General features: G+C 38.5%; 1 protein-coding gene across 13 annotated transcripts in view; it reads left to right on the top strand.

Annotated features, from left to right (window-relative positions):
• NEB (nebulin) overlaps positions 1-20,958 on the top strand; it is a 619,289-nt gene that overhangs the window by 176,361 nt on the left and 421,970 nt on the right. For all 13 annotated transcript variants that reach the window (XM_044074886.1, XM_044074893.1, XM_044074887.1 and 10 more), the window contains 4 exons: positions 11,396-11,503; positions 11,774-12,085; positions 17,552-17,758; positions 18,923-19,027. In XM_044074886.1, the coding sequence (XP_043930821.1) occupies positions 11,396-11,503; positions 11,774-12,085; positions 17,552-17,758; positions 18,923-19,027 (732 nt within the window). The remainder of the gene's footprint in view (positions 1-11,395; positions 11,504-11,773; positions 12,086-17,551; positions 17,759-18,922; positions 19,028-20,958) is intronic.

Raw genomic sequence — 20,958 nt, 5'->3', positions numbered from 1 at the left:
CACACTGAGGAGTGCAACACCCCACTTATACTGCACTACAGTATTAGAAATCAAACTACCTGGTGTGGGATTAGAACCCACAGCTTTCTGCAACAAAGGTGAGTGTGCTACCAGTTGAACCACGGACACTGCTGTTAGAACTGAACCTGAAATACAAGGTTATGTGCAGTGATACTATCACTACATCACATTCACTGTGTGATACTAATTGTCCCTCTCTACCACAGTATTGTACAACAGGGTGCAGACCCCTGCTTCACTTATGCATCTTGCACAGGGTGGCAGAGTACAGAACCATTTAATATATGTCTGCACTATGTAAAATGGAATTCTTTATGAATCCCACCCACTGAATTTATAATAATAATGCTAGCATGACAGCAGATAAATTAGAAGTGGCACTTCTGAGGCAGGCTGGATAGATGCAAATAAATGTGAACGATTTCAGCAACAACAGTTTAGACATAGTTTACCATAAGGCTACAAGCAGTTGTAGCTTAAACCGTAAAGTGTAATGAATTTCAGACATATAACAAAATATCACAGGCAGGCTTTGCCAGGCAGTTTCAAACAGAATTTACTACACACATGATGCTTGTTTCAGTGATGTTCTATCCACTTAAGCTAAAACTCACTAATTCACTTTGGAGAATAACAGAAAAAGTTTCTCATGTTGACAACAGGTGTGGAAACTGTTCAGTACCATAATATGTGCCCATACTTGAGTCAGTTCCTACAGCAGACAAGTTCTCAGTGACTTAATTTTAATTATAAATCTTATTAACCAAGTCAACTCAAGTATGCCAGGCGGCATAATGGTTAAGACCTTTCTCTCTACAACGCAGAAGGTTCAAGGCTTGATTCTGACTTCTGGCCAATGCCTGTATGGAGGTTGCATATTCTCTTTTTGTCTCGGTGGGGTTTCTGCCACCTTCCAAAAAATGCTGAGTGTTTACAGCTCAGACTCACATGAGAATGAAGTTGTAGGCAGCAGCACAGACTCTAGATGGTGCCCTATAAGGGGAAGAGTTGTATAGACCAACCATTTTAGGCATCATCTGTGATGTGCATTATTTCACATATAGGAGAACATGGATGACAGACTGTGTGTTGTCTCAGAACTAGCCACTCAGTCATGTTAAAAACTGGCTCTAGGTGAATCGGTCATGTTGACTAATGTTGCCAAAAATGAAAATGAGCATTTGCCAGTAATAAGTGAGTTGAGGACCTGGCTTACTCTGACCTATGCTAGGGACCCATGCTAATGGTGGGAGGGGTGTATGTGTCTCTACTGGCCAGTGTGTGTGTCACCATAAAACCCAACAGACCTGTGTCAATAAACAGTCAGCCAGTGTCCAGTTGCCCAGCTTAGTTTACCTGGGATAGCTCTGTAGACCAAAAGCTATACATAAAACCAATCAACATGCTAAACATTAACTTAGAATTGCTACTGTCATTGTAGGTTCACTGACAGGATGCTGCTAGCAAGTGGATGACGTGATGGTAAGGAGGAGGCTGGACATCCTATGTATCCAGGAGACAAGATACAGGGGCAGTGCAGCAAAGCCACTTGGCTTGGGATCCAGAATCTACTAATCAGAAGGAAGACAGACTAGAGATGGTGCAGAATTGTGGTGAGGGAGATGCTTCAGTAGACAACAAGGGATGCATCAGAACAAGTAACACACTCATGGCAATCAGACTCCAGTGTAAGGATAGGGCAGTATTCATTATCTCAACCTATGCCCCATAGCAGGGTTGAGATAGTGAGGGAAATAGTGCATTCAGGGAGTTACAGAACATACTATTTAGTTATTTATTTATTTTTTATTTTGACACTTTATTTAAATAAAGCAAGACAACTTGAATTGGTGTTGATAACAGATAACCTGAATGCACAAACCTCGGCTTGCCGAACAGGATATGATGACTGACCAAGTCCACATGGGTGGAGTAACAGGAATAAAGAAGAAAAGGTCATGCTAGACTTCTGTCTGGTAAATGGTGTGATGGTGGCCAACACATGGTTCAGCAAGGACAGTCACAAGATCACATACAAGTGTGGTCAACATGCAACTCAGGTAGCCATCTTTTAGTAAAGAAAGGGCACTGAGTTAGAATCAGAGATGGCAAAGTCATCTCCAGTGAAACAGTCCAGAGTATAAACTACTGGCTGCTACAATCAGCTGCAAGCAGTGGTCAGAGAGGGCTCTAGGACTCTAAGGTCTACAGCGACTAGGATGAAGATGTGGAAGATCACTGGAGAAAAAAGCACAAGGGTTCATGGAATTACTTAAGGCTCTAGCACCTCAGGAAGATGAATAAATACGTGGAGTTAAAGAAGAATGGCAGCACCTCAAAACAGCATGTGTGAGGACTACAGAACAGATGTGAAGCACTGTGGTGGTGGTGCTGCGGTAGCGTTGTCACCTCACAGTAAGACGTCCTGTTCGATTCCCAGCTAGAGCATCTTCTGTGTGCAGACATGCATGAATGGGCGTACCTTCGTTGAAGGTTGTGCATCAGGGCTGGCAACTCGGCACGTAAAAATCTACTGCCAATCATTAGCGGACTGGAGTTCCGCTGTGGTGACCCCTAACCAGGAAAAGCCGAAAGACACAACAACAACAGAACAGATGTGAATCAGAGACAGGTATGGAAATAAAGTGCATAAGGAAAAATGGTGGTGAAATGCAGAAGTCCAAGAAGTCATCAAAAGAAAGAAAAAAAGGTGAGCAGAAAAATGCAGGAGATGAAAAAGCTGGACCAGAAGGAATACTGGTTAGCTAACAAAGAGGCTAAGGGAGGAGTTACAATAGTAAAGAAGAAGGCATCAGAGGGATTCTACCAACTTCATAATGTTACTTGGTAGGTGGCAGAAAGAATCCGTATCTGGTTGCAAGACAAAAGACAGAAAAATGGAGACAGTCAAGCAGTGCTCATAAGGGATGCCAGCAACAACCTGGTCACCAGCCCACAAGACATCAAAGGCAGATGAAAATGTACTTCCAGCAGCTTCTGAATGAAGAAAACCCCACAAAAGCTGTACTGTCCTAGACAAAGCCTATGATAAAAAAGGGAGTCCACCCTAGAAGCAAAAGTAAGAACAGCACTAAGGAAAATGAAGTCAGGGAAAGCAACAAGCCCAGATGACGTCATAGCACATATGATCAAGATATTGTGTAAGACAGGGAAGAAAAAGCTCCTAAAGGTACACATAGCAGTATGGAGAGAAAGGCATATTCCAGATGACTGGAGAATAAGCATACTCGTGCCAGTGTACAAGAACAAAGGGGATATCGACAACTGTGGGCAGTACAGAGGCATAATACTTCTGTCACATTGCATGAAAGTTTTGGAGGGGTGTTTGATAAACAGATACACAGAGTAGTAGAATGTAAGATGGGAGATGAGCAATTCAGATTCAGATCAAGATGTGGAACAACTGACCCAATGTTTGCAATGAGACAGATAGTTGAGAAGAAGCAATAGATGGGGAAATAGTCCAAACAGGCATTCCTAGACTCGAAGAAAGTATATACTGATTTGACCAGTCCTGCAATAGTTCAATGTCACAGAAACCCTGGTAGAATTAGTGAAGGCTACATACAAGGACCCAAGATCCAAGTATAAACAATGTTCACACTAATTAAGGGGTTCTCAGTGAGAGTTGGTGTGCATCAGGGTTCAGCTCTGAGCCCACTGCTGTTCATAGTGATGATGGACTACATTAGCAAAAAGGTCAGAGGGGCAGATCAGCAAAGTCTCTGTATGCAGACAATGTGGCATTATAGGCAGACTCTGCGCAAGTACTTTAACTAAGGATGTGAGAATGGAATACAAAATTGAAGACATATGAGATGAAACTGATTACAGCTGTAAATGTCAGCAAATGGGTGAAAATAGAAGACGTTGAGAATTCAGATAGAAGGGTATATAGTGGAACAGGTTAATAACTTCAGGTATCTGGGAGGGATGGGTGAGGAGAAGAAAAGTCCAAATGAGAAGGTCAAAGTTAGACTCAAGAGAGGCTGCAGCCAACTGGCATAGTGTATCAAGAGTAGTGTATGACAGAAGGATGAAAAGAAGATGAAACTTAAGGTGTAAGAAACATTTCTGCAACCAATACTACTGCGTGGAATAGAAATCTGTCCATTAAAGGCAAAGCAGTTGAGGAAGCTAGAGGTGATGGAGTTGAAGTGCCCAAGATGGATGGCATGATGTATACTCTGGGGCATACAAAGAAATGTGGACATCAGAGCAGAATCCAGAATAGCTCCAGTTGCAGAGAAAGTCAAAAAGAACAACATTTAGTAGTTCAGGCACATGTGCAGAAAAGCAGAAGACAATCTGGTAAAGAATATTTGAGACAGACAGGAAGAAGGCAAGAGGAAGTGAGGGCATCCAATAAAGGGATGGATGGATTGTGTGAGAAAAGACCTGCAACAGTCAGGCATGACTGTCAAAGAAGGTAAGCGTGGCATTGAATTGAAAGAGATGGTGACAGTTGACACGACACCCCAACCCCATGTAGGAAATGGGGAAAGGAAGTTGATGATGATGATGATGATTTATTATCCAAGTCAACTCAATAGATCATTAGGATCATTTCTCAGGAAAAGCTTAGGAATGCAAAGTAACAGACATGATGTCTGTATTAATAATAAGAAACTGCAGCTCTGATGTAGGTATGTAATTAACAGTAACAAATACTGCCCTATTTAGAATGAACTTGGTTATATATATTTTAGAGCACAGTATATAATACCTTAAATGACATCTAAATGGAGGATAATGAGCAGTGAATTGTGTAAGGGAGTGGGAACTATTCTGACAGATTAATGTGAAACGACAGGGGTCTGATGGACAACTGTACAAAAACAAGCAATTGTGAGAGCTGAGTTGGTATTGCATGGAGGAAAGCCTCTTCTTTCCAAGGTGCAATGACCTTGGAACTAATTATTAAGTAAAAGGGTTGTCGACATTGAGGAGGTGTGGGGGCTTTGTCTCCAGTGCAACCAAATGTCATATGAGATTAAATTAATGTTATAGTATAGCTTAGAAAAGACATCATAGATTCAGTTGGTTGAGTCAGTGAAGGTGGCTGGGAATGTCATCCAAGATTAAAGATGGAGTACTGAGTAGTACACTGTTATCAGCTAGACACATAACAGCCAAATGTGAACTATAAATAAATATTGACAGGCATAATGGCTGTACTGGAGAGTTAAAGTTACAAGTATATAAACTTTTAACCAGAATACAGGATTCTCATTCAATGCCATCATTTTGACAGTATCAAGTGCCATTGTTTTGATGCAGGTGGCCTGGACTGGTAAAATAGCAGAGGAACTGGCCAGTCATTTGTACCATCTGTCTGTTGCAGCAATGGTCTGGCACTGCTAGAAATGAATGCATAATGTTTGGCAGAACAATTCACTGACTGTTGTGTAAGAAATCAAGTATGCATGTAGGAAGAAAGCAAAAGACAATGAAAAGGAAGCAGAAATGAAAGGGTAGAAACTGTTCAGGGTAACAGTAATGTCAGATATGCTAGTATTGATTGTCAATGGATTTAACTTTTATGATTTCATTGATGGTGCTAACTGATGTTTAATTCATCGACCTAATAAACATTAATAAAATATAGTAAAAAGTAGTATGAGGTAAGCTTCACCTCCACACTCTTTATTATTTATATTAACAATGTGTCTGTGAATATTAAAAGGATATATGATTTCTGACAGTAGATAGAGTGGCAATGATGAATACATTTACAGTTAAAAGTAGTTGAGTGAATGATTAATGTTCTCTAATAGCAAATTAATGTGAAAAAAACTTACAAGTGACAAAAATAATGAAAAAACAGCAGAAAGCAGGAAATTTGAGAAACTTCAGAAGGTGAAATAGATGGGCTTTATATGTACATAGTGTCATAGTTATATACTAAGCTTGGCTAACGACTACCAGGGCCTTTATAAGCCAAGCCATTCAACCCAACCCAATTGTGTCCCAGTGTAGCATAGAAGTTTTTTAGGAAGGGCCACATTAGTTAGGAAGTTTCTAGAGGTTATGTGGGGGGTATATGAGGTAGAGCATTACTGCCTGCCTCTGTCTATCAGAGACATGAGGGTCAGACCCAGCATCAATTTCCGATTTTCCATCCATTGGTCAAGGTTATGCTTAAATAGGGTTAGGAATGGACTCTGTTTCATATGGATGGGGAGCCTGTTCCAGAGCATGGGGACCCTCTGAGACACCTATGTCTCACCAATATGTCTTATTTATGGCACAAACAAAATTTAAATCCTTGGATCTAGTGATTCTGATGTTATTCATTTTGCAGATATGCAGAAGGTCCATCAGAGCTGGACCTGAGGATGCCATATATGCCAAGCATAGAATGCCTCTCAGTAACCTCTAGGAGACCATTAAAGAGATATGACTTTAAGGTGATTCATACAAGGCAATGTGTTTATACCCTGGATTCTCCTGGTAAGAAACCTTTCTGGGCATTCCAACTATAGTAAATGTCTGGTCAGGTACATGCAGACGGGACAGTATACTCAATGATGGGTCAGATAAGGGCCAAATAAAGTGGCACTATGACCTCCTTGGACCTAGAGGCCATGTCTTTATTTATAAGTTGGGCAACACTGAATGCTTTCCTTATTACCTTGGCCATATGTTGATCATAGACCAGATTACTGTCTACATATGTTCCCAGCTCCCTGACTACCAGGTCAACTTTGGGGTGTCTTATCAATGGAGTAATTAGCCTGTGTGGCAGTTTTCCCAAAAGGCATTCTTATGCATTTCTTAGCATGAAGTTTTAATGTGTGACTTTAGCACCAGTCTTTTGTCTGTATTAGACAGTCTTGTAAGATGTTTGTATCATGGGGGAATCTATGATAGTTCCTAATTTACAGTCATCTGTGAACTTGGTCAGCCAAAGGCACTTGACATTAGCCTTTACCTCTTAAAAGTAGATCCAAGTAGAAGCTGTCCCAGGACAGAGCCTTCAGGTACCCCATGGGTGACTGGTCTCTTAGTGGAGGTGGTATCACCAGTCCTGACTTCCTGAGTCCTATCTGTGAGCCAGCTGGCAATTCAGTAAGTTCTGTAAGCATTTATGCCCAGTTCAATGAAACTGTCAACTATACTTGAGTGGAGTACTATATCAAATGCCCTAGCCAGGTCCAGGTAGGTGGTATGCACTATTTCCCCCTCATCCATTGCGTTGGTGACCTTCTCAAAGAAGTCCACCAAGTTTAGTAAATATGACCTTCCCTTGACAAAGGAAGTGGAATAACCATTGCAGTCCTCCATTCTTGTGGTACACAGCCTGCTTTGAGTCTATAGTTGAAAAGTGACTCAATTGGTGCTAATTGGTTATGTTTCAAGCTGTTTAGGACACATCCTGAGATCTTGTCAGGGCCCATTGAGGCTGTTTTTTTGCCTTTAGTGGTCCAGCTCCCTGTTAATAATTTAGGGGATTATGCTAGTAGGTATTTCATTGGGGAGTAGGGGGTTTAAGTCTCCATGTCACTCTGCTCAGTGAAGGTGGCACCATTGATCACCTGTATGGCACAGTGATGTGTCCTACTTTTGAGGTTTTGAACATAGCTGTAGAAGGCCTTATAGTCTCCTTTTGCCTGTGAGGCTATCTTAACCTCATAATTGGCCTTGTTGGGCTTAATTAGTCCTCTTAGTTTCCTGTTTAGTTTAATTAGAGAGCTCCTATCATTACGGGAGTTGCTCCTTCTGATTTTAGCATGGCTTTTTCCTTTTGTTACATACCCTATTAAGGTTAAGATTCCAACAGTATGGTTTATTTTAGAGTTTGTTTTGGGCTTACTTCTTGTAGGTGCAGCAGCCTTTATACAGCTTTTGCATGATTGTACAGGGTCTCAGTGAAAAATTCTACTTAGGTTGCTGTGAACTTGGGGTTGGGAGGTGCATTGAATTTTGACAAGCTATCACTTCAAAGGCTGCAGTTTGCTTTGGAATAGTTCCTGTTACTGGGTTTTCTGGAATTATGAAGTTGATTTTTATTTCAAAGGTGACAGCTTTGTGGTCTGACCTCACCACTGAGGACATGACACTGGGTGGCGGTGGAGGTGGGGGGCTTGTAGCTCTCCCCCATATTGGTAAGTGCCAGGTTCAGTATGCTTGAACATCTGGTGGGTGTGTACACTATCTGGTCAAGGGTATATATTATGTCAAGATGTAATATATAAATGATGCTGAAATAGTACACAACTGATAAGTGTTACAAAGTAAGCTAAAAATACAGCAGTGCATTTTTAAGAATAAACGCATGGTACTATAACAATAATCTAAGAAATCCTTAAAAGCAGTTATCAAATCATTTGCTTCAAGACTGAATAGCTGCAAATATAGCTACAATCAGCAGCACTCCTCTGTATTAATAAATTATTATTAATTTATTAAATACTTACAGCTACAATCCTATTTTTTACGGGACACAATATGAAGTGCAGATTGTTGTAAAGTGGAAACAGGTTAGCTTGGAAAAAACATTGCTATGGAATTCTTTGTCAAGAATGTTTTCAGAAAATGAGTCTTGACAAACATTACTCAATGAAGACACTTCTAGAAAAAAAATCAGAAATGTCAAATAGAGATATTCTATCTGGAGGAAAAGCTTTCTATACTCCAAGGTGCAAAAGATTTCTGAGCCCCCAAACAGTTTATTATAACTAACTCACAGGTCTCTGCTTCTGGGGGGTAAGTGTAAATTACCGGCTGTGGCAGTTTCAGGGAATCATAATTCAGCGAACGACATTTAAGTGAGTGTCACTCAGGACATAGTCCTTCAATGAAACTTAAGTGACAGTAAACATAATTATGAGCTGTACGCTATACATTACAAACATTCTAACTGCAATTTTGTTACTCATATTTTAGTTATGGCAAGAATAATAACAGTGTTCATGTGTTCTTTTGACTGTAGGATAATAGACCCAATATACAATGTTGTTGATGAATTTACTTAGACATTTCTTTATTTTACTTGGTTTTATTTATTTATTTAGGTATGTATGTATGTATATATGGAATCATGTGTCCATTCTTACACATTTAGGGAGATTCTGGATTTATTAAATTGGGTCATACAGAAGCCATACATATTAAAAGCTTTCAACTGGAAGACTATAAGCCTTGCCTGTAATGTTGGATGTTGATTTACATTATCAATAACCACCAATGACCCATACCTGTATATTATTACTCTTAGCAAAATACTCACAAAAGTTAAACCTTAAATGTGTCCATAAGTTTGTATACTTACTAGACAGATCATCTAGGAATATAATCTCTTTAATGGTATATTGTCTCTAAATTCTCTGAGAACTACACTTTGTTTTTCAAGTTGCTTTTTTATATTTGAAGTGTGTAGATATCTGATTACATTCACGTAATAAGAAAGAATAAGTGCCTACTGCACCACTGCTATGTTGCAGTCTTTATATATTAATTAGTCCCTTTTTATACTTCAAATATTCCTCAGAACTGTATTCATTTTCCCTGAATGCTGTCTGTATACTACATGTACATTTATTTATTTTTATTTATTTATTTTACATTTGTTTACCGGGCTAGTCCAACTGGATATATGTCCATTTTCAGTGGAGGCCCGGGGAGAAAAGCTCCGCTATAAACTACTAAAACAAGTTAAGCTTATACAAAAAGAAATTAAAATAATGCAAAATTAAAAGGATATAAAAACAGTATTTATGAAACGTAACATATCCAACTGCAAGTTATAAAAGCATCAGAGTACACAATGCGGCTTGGTGTAGAGCAAAATAATGAGTATTAACTAGAAAACTGTATTTCAGAAATAAAATAGAAATAAAAAATTGAGATATGTATTTATTTGAAGAGGAATTACAAGAGGGTAGAAATTGAGAACTAGAAATAAGGGGATAAAGGAATCAGAGGGCAAGTAAGACAAAAGTTCAACTAGGGTTGGTACAAGAGCAGAGCCAGTGGTTGGAAAGGAAGAGTTTTAGTTTAGCTTTAAAAATCGGGAGTGAAGATATTGTAGTGAGGTATTGAGGTAGTTGGTTCCATATTTTGCCAACTGAGTTGGAGAATATGGAGTCACCTGCTAAGTTATTTGATTGGGAAATTTGGATCAGTATTTTGTAAGAAGAGCGTAGGTTCCTCAGATTATTATAGGGTTGTATGAGAGAGGAGAGTGTTGGAGTGTTGTTAGGGTGATAAAGGGCTTTATGGGCAATGGTAAGTTGGTAGAATTGTATTAGGTTGGGTAATTCAAGCCAGCCTAGTTTTTTAAGATTTAGACAATGGTGAGTCCTATAAGGAGAAGCTATAGCGATTCTGGCTATGTTGTTGTAGGAAGAAGCTAGTTTATTGAGATTGTGCTTAGAAAGATTAGTGTAGATGGTGGAAGCATAAAGAAGGGTAGAGATTAAGTGTGTACATACAAGATACAAGTCTGTAAAAGAATTCATAACACATCACATGCTGTGTTCCCAGCCAAAATGCTATAAGTGCCTCACTGTCCTCCTGAGTTAAACATATTCAGCTCTGCTTGTGCATCACATGTACTAACCTTCACAGGTGAACACCTGTTCCTGTTAGGAAGAGCTGAAAACATAGGGCATTTACATGATGGTATACATGAAACTCTTATGCAATCAGTTCTTCATCAGTTAGCTCTGCCATTATTTTTACCATATTTCAAGTGAAAAAAAAAAACTCCCCCTCTACAGGTAATCTCGTGGTCTTGCTTTATGTACCCTTAGTGAAAGATATTTCTCTGTATCACCATCTAATGTGGCCCAGTCACATAATTACTTTTAAATAAGCAGGCATCCCCAGACACCAGTCCATCTTTAATAGTCATTATTAAAAATATATTGTGGTGTTTGAGGAACAGAAGAAAAGTCAAAGTTTGGACCGGCTGCCATAGTTGTTAACTCATTAGCAGACACAGGCAATGATTTCATCATGAACAGTATGTAAAGTGATTGAATTTAACTGATTTGGAATTTAACAAAATATGTCAGCTAACACTTTTAGACAACCCTTATGATTTATATATGAGCATTGTTACAACAAACTGATAAAATAAAAATTGCATGTTTTCTTCTATGAGCAGCTTTAAGATTGAATATTAGCATTATTCTGGTCATATGCAACTTGTAAACAATAGCAGTTATTCCGAGAAAAAAGCTGAGAAATGACACAAATCTGAAGTAGGACAGTTCTCTCTCTTTTTCTTTGCAAAGCATAATGCTGCATTATCTATGAATAAAAATGTCCCTATGACTTAATAGCATTAACATAAGTATTTATATTATTTTTTTCCTTTCATTTACTGTTTGTCTCTTCTTTTCAGTCTCAGTATAAATTGGGATGGAAGAAAACTATTGCCAAGGGCTATGACTTGCGCGAGGATGCTATCCCTATTGTCGCTGCCAAAGCTTCTAGGAATATTGCTAGTGACGTAAGTATTGTTGAAAAACAATTATTGGAATGTATGAGATATTTTGATAGGTTAACAGTATGCCTTAGCAAAACATTCATATACGCATTATCACCATTTAATCATAAATAATGTAGAAATGTTCTCAAGTTATTCAGCTTGTGTGGAAAAATTACATATGTATGTAATATTTTCTATATCTCGACTAGCACAGATTTTCCTGTTTTCTTGACATGAAATTGAATGGCTATTTTTCATTCTTTAATGTACAAACTGTTGCTGTCTCTGTAGTACAAATACAAGGAAGCATATCAGAAGGCAAGAGGAAAGCATGTCGGTTTCCGCAGCCTACAGGATGATCCTAAACTGGTCCACTACATGCAAGTTGCAAAGATGCAGTCTGAACGGGAGTACAAGAAGGATTATGAGAAGACAAAGACAAAGTATCATACGCCTCTGGACATGTTCAGTGTTCTAGCTGCAAAGAAGGCCCAGGAAGTCAGTACCAATGTGAACTACAAACAGCCAATTCACCAATACACCCTCCTGCCCGATGCAATGAATGTCGAATTAACTAGGAATATGAACTACATTCAAAGTGATGTAAGCAACAGTTTCCTTCTCAGTCAATTTCTCTGGATTAGTTTTAATAGCTGTTTTGCTTTGCTCATCATTTGTTTTAAAATTTAAATATGGAATGACATGTTTCATTGTTAATTTCAAGTGGATCTACTGTTAAACATCAGCAAAAAAGAACGTTTGAAAACCCTTCCACACTAACTTAATAAAATTGCAATGCATCAAAATAAAGAAAAAGAGTGACCAAGAGAGAACAAATGATTTGCAAATGAGCATGCCCTGTGCATCATCTCCCATGGCTCTATAAATACTAACTTGGGGTCTGATCAGCCACAGAAGTAAAGGTACCGTGCCTTTACCCCACAATTTAGTAATCTTAGAACTAACACTCTCCATTTGAAACATGAGACCACCTGTTAAATCAACAAACTGCAAGTCAACAAGATTCAGGCGACTCATGACAGTAGCCCTATTTCAAGAACTGTTTGCCACTCTGTCATCATGATAGCTATGTACCTTTGCAGGTACATTAGTAAATCTCTGGAGCATCAAACAAACATTATTATTAATTCTAGATTACAAATCATCATCATCATCAGCAGCAGCAGCAGCATCACACTTTCCCATCTTTTATATGGAGTCTGAGTCTTGCATCAACTGTCACCACCTTTCTTGATTCAGAACTTCTCCAATCTTCTCTGGCAGTCATACCATCACCCACAGGTCTTCTATCACACGACTCATCCATCTCATGGGTGGATCGTCTCATCTCTTCTCAGCTTCTTTCTATCATTCCCAAATCTGCTTTACCAAATTGCCTTCTGCTTTCCTGTATGTGTGATTGAACCACTATAATCTGTTCTCCTAGATATTCTCAGCAATCGGGGCTACTTTGGCTTCTGCTTTTATGTCTTCATTTCTTCATCTCTCGCTCAGTGTGCATCCTGCCACCCATCTCAGGTACTTCATCTCCATCACCTCACGTTTCCTTAGTTGCTCTGCGTTCACTGCCCAGGTTTCTGTGCCATACAGACGCACTGGTCACACCACTCTTGCATACCTTAGTTTTCAGTGTATTTGGCATTCTTCTGCTGCCCACTACCCAGGACACTTGGTGACAGCTGGATGCAGCACACATAATTCTAGCTCTCTTCAACCACCCCTCCCAGACACTTGAAGCTGTTAATATATTCCACCATTTTCCCTTCTATCTCGTTCTTCACCTTCTTCTGCTATCCTCCATTTGTTATGTCTACTTTGTGTTTAATTTCATCTCATGTGGTTTCAGCTTTCCATTCCAATCCCAGAACATTTGCTGAAGCCCCCGTTCAGACTCTGCTTGTAATGCCACAACGTCTGCATGAAGCATTAATAATTCCTGATCTGAATCTGAACTGTGAAGCTCCCTTCTAAATTTCCAATACTCTGTGTATTCATTTAACAAACATCCTCTCCAGCACTTTCATTCAGTCTGACAGTCTGATACCTCTGTACTGTCCACATTTGTTAATGACCCCTTTGCTCTTGAATACTGGCACTAGAACATTTATTCTCCAGTCATATGGGGTATGCCTTTCTCTCCATGCTGTGACAAGTACCCCTAGGGACAATTTCTTCTTTAACACTCCTAACATACTGATCATATCTGAAATGACTTCATTTGAACCTGCTGCTTTCCCCAATCTCATCTTCTTTAGCGCAATCTGTACTTCTGTTAGGGTGGGTCCTCCTGCTTCTTCTTCTTTCATCATGGGTTTTGCATGTGACACTACAGGTTCTGTAGGGTTTGCTCATTCAGAAGCTTCCTGAATTACTTTGTCTACCTACTGTTGATGTCCTGTGTCCTGAATGTCTTGTTAGTGTCATCTGCAGACTGCCTTATTTATCCTTCTGTCATTGTCAAACAACCTGATACAAATTATTTACACCATGTGCTGAACCACCTTCCAGGAGCTGGTAGAGTTTCTGCAACAGCTTGTTCTTTGTCATTGTGACTGCTCCCTTCACTTCTCTGTTAGCCAACCAGTATTCCTTCTTAGCCTGGTCTGTCATTTCTGTCTTCCAGGTATACCTTCACTCTTTCTTTCTATGGTTAACTTACTGGACTTTTCCATTCCACCAGCAAACTTTACTTATGTACATTAAAAGCATACCTGGCTCAGTCATGTACTTGTTCTATCATCTTCCCATGTACCATTTTAAGATACTGCCATTCCTCTTCAGGAGAATGAGGAAGGTCGGTGCAGCTACAGACATGAGTATAAACAGAGCAGCAACGTTGATATCCTCAGAGGTGTCTGAAAACAAGCTCAGTCTACAGATACAAAGCATTACATGCATTATATCGCAGTCTAGCATCCTTATTACAACACATATGCAAAGCATTAGATCCATTATGTGCCATTCTAGCACCCTTATTACAACATATATGCAAAGCATTACATCTATTATGTGGCATTCTAACACTCTTATTACAACACCTATGCAAAGAATTAGATCCATTATGTGGCAGTTTAACACCCTTATTGCAACACATAATGTAGTTAAATATGCAGATGCTGTGCAAATGGCCTTCTGGACTCAAATACTCTACCCTCTTCTCTGCAGACATCATTTGACATAGAGCACTGTAGCACCCATCCAAATGTATTGGGTGATGGTGGCCAGATAAGAAAGATTGATTAAATTAGCACGTCTACTTTATTTCACCCAAAGCAGATCTCAGTGAGCAACTCATGTATTTGAGATCTACCTGTAATATAGTGCCACCTATGCCATCCCACCATGTTGTTTTGTGCACATGGAAAGGAGGCAACAAGCAAATGCAGGTGGCATATCCTATGTCTTTAATACAGCACCGCTTTCCCAAATAACTGATAAACAGTGGAGGGTGGCTGCAGCCTGGATGAAATCACTGCTCAGTTGACAAGTGCAGCCTTTAGTAAATGTTACCAAGTTTCTCCATTGCGAGTTTCATTCAGCCAATGAATGTTTTCTCAACTTTTACCTATGACTAAACATAGAAGATGACTTTCAAAAAAACAAAATCAACCAGCATGTCTCACCTAAACAGTTCACAAAAAAAGGAATGTGATTTTCTCACAGCAGCTGTTATGTTGTAGCAACCATGGTCCATATGTCCTCGTCTGCAATTTCATGATAACATATCTGCCAGCGTCTATGCCTATCTTCAAAGTAAACTTATCCCATGTTTCCTCAGGTTTCAGTAAGGCAAAGGTTCACCAGGATAAACAATGCTTTTTAGGGGGCAAGCCCCTCCCTCCACTCTCCTCCCCACATCACCATGTAGGGAGCTTAACTGCCCAAGCTTCCTTCAAGCCCCTCCCTCCACTCTCCTCCCCACATCACCATGTAGGGAGCTTAACTGCCCAAGCTTCCTTCAAGCCCCTCCCTCCACTCTCCTCCCCACATCACCATGTAGGGAGCTTCACTTCCCACACTTCTTTCAAGCCTCTCCGTCCACTCTCCTCCCCGCAGCACCCTGTAGGCAGCGTCACTTCCCATGCTTTTTTACTCAAATATACTAACTCTAAAGTTGCACAACCACAGAAAAAAAAAAAAATACCACCCAAGGAGAATCATTGCTGTTAGGCAAGTAGAAATCTCACTGACATTAATTATTTCAATGCAAAATTACAATTGACAAGTTCAGCATTGGCTATTATTACTGGTAATTGAAACTTTCTTCAATTAAGAAAAGTCATATTAACTTTCATAAAAGTGGTAGAATGAGTTGGAAAAATCCATCATGTAAAATATGTTTGTATCAAGATTTTGACAAGTATAAACTAAACACCTAAAAAATCGTTGTGTATCTTTCATCCTGATTTTGCAAATGTAATCTGAGCAACTCTTCAGCTGTACATTATCCTTTCTCCTGTTTTTTTTTTTAACACCTTTATTGAATTATCACTTGTGACATAGGCACATTTACATTCACATAAAAGTAATTGAACTATTGTAACATAAACATTATACTTCACATATATTAGTATATATGTCATTTAGCCTAAACAATATTACATAAATTATTCAATTCCTGTTTTTTTTAAACAAGAAACATCTTTATTAAATCACCACTTACTACATAGGCAATCATACATTTATATAAATGAAAACAAACCACTCTGTTGTCTTTTCTCCTGTTAAGAAGAAAGCACATATATTTACATGTTAAGCTGGCTTTTATCTAGACTTGGTAAATTTATAATGAATAAGACTTAATTTTTGTGAGACAGAAAACTGAGGTCACATCTGCCTGAGATGGTGTTAACTCAGGTGGATGTATAAATTCCAACAGCACCAGTCAGAAAGAGTAGAAGAAGATAAATTCCCCCAGTAGTATAAATACCCACATGGGTCTGCCCTGAAAAGAGGCCACTAGCCTACTGGGACTAATCCGGTCAACAAAGGATAAATATGACAAGACCATCTAAAGTTTTTATTTGAATACTGAACTATAATCATCCTTTCAGCTATGACCCTTGAGTAAAGTGTAAACTGTAAATATGTTAGAATGTTCTCAAAATCTAAATAACAAAGGAAAATCGCCAGACCTGAACTTAGGTCACAAAGCATGTGTTGTAAGTCATGCATATAAAAACAATGAATACCATTTGCAAATGAAAGGTGGAAAAATTTAAGGTTAGTATTTAAAAACTATTTGTCATTATTAGTTTGCTATTAATACCTGCTTTTGGATAGCTTAAGCTGTAAAGAAATGCATTGACTGCAGTTGTCTGTCTTCAGACTAGAAGACACAGCAATACATTGAAGCCTCATTTTGCTATATGAGAACTACTTCTTTAAACAGATTTAAAATAGTAAGAAATCTGGGTGTGAAATGGAGATACGCACATATTCCCATATACACATACCTTTGTGTGTGAGTGTGTGTGTGTGTGTGTGTGTGTGTGTGTGTGTGTGTGTGTGTGTGTGTGTGTGTGTTTGTGCGTGTGTAAGCATATATGAGTGTGTGGCATGTGAGTACTCTTATGCACATGGGTTTGTGTGTGTTTTCATGTGTGAGCCTGTATACGTGTATGCATGTACACTTGTGAGAATGTGCATGCGTGCCCACACAAATGTGTGTGTATGTGCATCTGTCTTTGTGTGTGTGTGTGTGTGTGTGTGTGTGTGTGTGTGTGTGTGTGTGTGTGTGTGTGTGTCTGTGTGTAAGCATATATGAGTCCGTGGCATGTGAATACTCTCATGCGCATGTGTTTGCGTGTGTGTGTGTGTGTGTGTGTGTGTGTGTGTGTGTGTGTGTGTGTGTGTGTGTGTGTGTGCATGTGTAGTGTGTGTGTGTGTGTGTGTGTGTGTGTGTGTGTGTGTGTGTTTGTGCATATATGTGGAGATGGTTGTGTAGAAGCAAAAGTAATATTTGTATATTAAAGAAATGTTTTACTGTTAATACAGTCATTATTTTCTCTGGCACAGTTTTGACAATACGATTTACTTTCTACCTAGCTTGCTTACAAAATGGACTATAACAGCTGGTTTAAAGGAATCGGTTGGGTGCCAGCTGGATCTCTAGATGTTGAGAAGGCCAGAAAAGCAACAGATATACTCAATGAGAGGAAATACCGCCAACATCCAGAATCACTCACATTTACAAGTCCACTTGACTCTTTGGAAATGGAACGTACTAGAACTAATGCTCATACTATTAATAAAGTAAGTAACTATTCATATGAGGTCTACTATGAAAATATGGAGTAATGAAGGCATGAAGATGCAATTTTTAAATGACAAATGTGCACAAGTCATGATAACCCAGTATTTTGCAGACAGAATTAATGTTTAGCCTGACCACTTGTAGTTTAGCTGAATGCTGCTGGACATTTAATGGAGTGTGTACCACATAGTAAGTATACTGTGTTTGTAAAGCTACTGTGAATACACATCACCAAGACCAGCCAAGACAAACACACTACAATCCAGGATGCTCTAATACACATCACCAAGAGCAGCCAAGACAAACACACTACAATCCAGGATGCTCTAATACACATCACCAAGACCAGCCAAGACAAACACACTACAATCCAGGATGCTCTAATACACATCACCAAGACCAGCCAAGACAAACACACTACAATCCAGGATGCTCTAATACACATCACCAAGACCAGCCAAGACAAACACACTACAATCCAGGATGTTCTAATACACATCACCAAGAGCAGCCAAGACAAACACACTACAATCCAGGATGCTCTAATACACATCACCAAGACCAGCCAAGACAAATACACTACAATTCCAGGATGCTCTAATACACATCACCAAGACCAGCCAAGACAAATACACTACAATTCCAGGATGCTCTAATACACATCACCAAGAGCAGCCAAGACAAATACACTACAATTCCAGGATGCTCTAATACACATCACCAAGAGCAGCCAAGACAAATACACTACAATTCCAGGATGCTCTTTCTGCTTTCTGAAGTCACCCTGTTATGTTGAGGCCACTTTTCACCTTCCAGTCACAAAAATCCAGAGAATACTGTAACTTTTTCCAGATCAATATATGGATGGTGTACAGCTCCCGAGTATAATCTCTATTAAGAAGCTGTAATTTGTATTTTAAGCTAATACTGCCAGAAACAGAATGCTATTAAAAAGTCAAATGAGAATATTAAAACTTAAATGTCTGCTAAGTAAAATATTTAATGTCTACTCTTCCTTATTTGAATTGATTATATAGTGTTTATTAAAAGTTCACAAACATGTAAAGTCCAGCTTCTTTTTTATTTCTCTTCATAAGTTAATTATTCAAGTTCAGCTGTTTATCTTCTATGTATAACTAATAATATGTTATTTTTTGCTACAGAGACTTTATACTGAGGCTTGGGAACGTGATAAAGTCAAGATTCATGTCATGCCTGACACACCAGAAATTCTGCAGTCCAGAGTGAACCAATTCAATACAAGTGAGGTACGTAGTTTACTGACAGTACTGTGAAATGAGGAATCATTGCATGAGTTTATTGCATTTAAATTATTAATCCAGTATAATATGCAGCTGCAAAGCCATGGTGGTGCAGCGGTTAGCAGTGCCGCCTCACAGCAAGAGGTTCTCTAATTCAATCCTTGGCTGTGGTGACTTCTGTGCGGAGTCTGCATGTCCTCCCTGTGGTCGCGTGGGTTTCCTCCGGGTGCTCTGGTTTCCTCCCACATCCCAAAAACATGCTGTAGGTGGATTGGAACTCTAAATTGGCCCTGGGCATGAGTACATGCATGTGTATGCCTCCTGTGGAAGGTTAGACGCCGGGCTGGCAACTCAACAACATAAAACTCCACTCCCAATCATGTGCAGAGAGGTAATCCGCTGTGGTGACCCCTAACCAGGAAACCAGGAAAAGGTGAAAGAAGAAGAAGAAGATAATATGCAGCTGCAAATTCTAAACAGTTTAAATAGGATGTCATATACACTGATCACCAGACCTTCTGAGAAAAAATATACATTGGATTACATTTCTGGTTAGATACCAAAGATGAAGTGATGCTGGTATAACCAATGATTGCTGGCTTGCAAATGATTCAAATTGCATATCTGGCCTGCACCATCTGTGAAGTAAACATATCCCTAGTTAACTCCCCTTCTTCTTAGAAAAGAAATAAGACAAAAGTGTAAGCCAGATCATCAAAAATTAGATTTTCTTGCATAAAAACAAGTATATGTTTGACCACAAATCATTCAAAATAAATTATGAAACCATATATGTGGCACCTATTTCCTGTAAGAGATGACGGACATTTATATACTGCCATACTACTTTCGTTATACAGGATAAAGTATATTATTTACCTACCATTTGCAAACATACAGCTCACTCTGATGAGAAATGATTGTATATTATGGTAGTCACTTTAATTTATGAAACTCACTGGGTCTAATCTCAGATTCTAATATTACAAAAATGACAGGTATAATATAATTTTAGTATGTGACGTACATTATGGTTATTTTTCTGGCAAAGCATCTAATATTGTTAAGAAAATTACCTCCTCTCTTGTCTACATTTAAGATATAGGAAAGGCAAATAAAAGATGCACTGTGATATAATGATACAACAAATCATAAGAATAAGGCTTACTAGAATATTTTACTTGATCTGTTATCTACAACTAACAAAAGTGCAGCACAGCTGCAGCTGTATCACTGTATTCTTTAGCACAGAAGGTGCCAAGCATATACTGATAATTACAATGATAATAATGATGGCATTATTGTTATTATTATTATTACTATTATTGTTATTATTATTATTACCATTATTGTTATTATTATTATTACTATTATTGTTATTATTATTACTATTATTGTTATTATTATTACTATTATTGTTATTATTACTATTAGTGTTATTATTATTACTATTATTATTATTACCATTATTGTTATTATTATTACTATTATTGTTATTATTATTATTATTATTATTATTATTAATATGATTATTATTATTATTAATTATTTAAATCTAGTCCATTAGTCAGTGAGATTTTGTAAAGATAATAGGTCTTTTGTCAAAAGAAAATAGTTATGGGTATGTGTGCTAGTTCTGCTTTTATATTGCTGGTTTGTTATGTCAGTCATTGGATAGTGTATAATATGGTTAGAGAATGACCCTGTTCCTGTAGCCCACACTTGAAACAGACTAGAAAGAGATATGAATGAGAAAAGAATGAGAAATATCTCAGAGGTGTCATCTTATGGATGAGTAGCTCTGGTGTGATAATGTGCTTGCTATATTCTGCAATGACACACATGCAAGATTTTATTTATTTATTTATTTATTTATTGCATTTGCCGACAGGAAAGGTCCACTGGGCCAAAAAGTACCCATTTTCAGTGGAGGCCTG

This window comes from Protopterus annectens, chromosome 6.part0, assembly GCF_019279795.1.
Source record: "Protopterus annectens isolate FY-2018-M chromosome 6.part0, PAN1.0, whole genome shotgun sequence".
Taxonomy (NCBI): Eukaryota; Metazoa; Chordata; order Ceratodontiformes; family Protopteridae; genus Protopterus; species Protopterus annectens.
The sequence above is the reverse complement of the archived record's forward strand: the minus strand, read 5'-3'. Positions and strand labels throughout refer to the sequence as shown.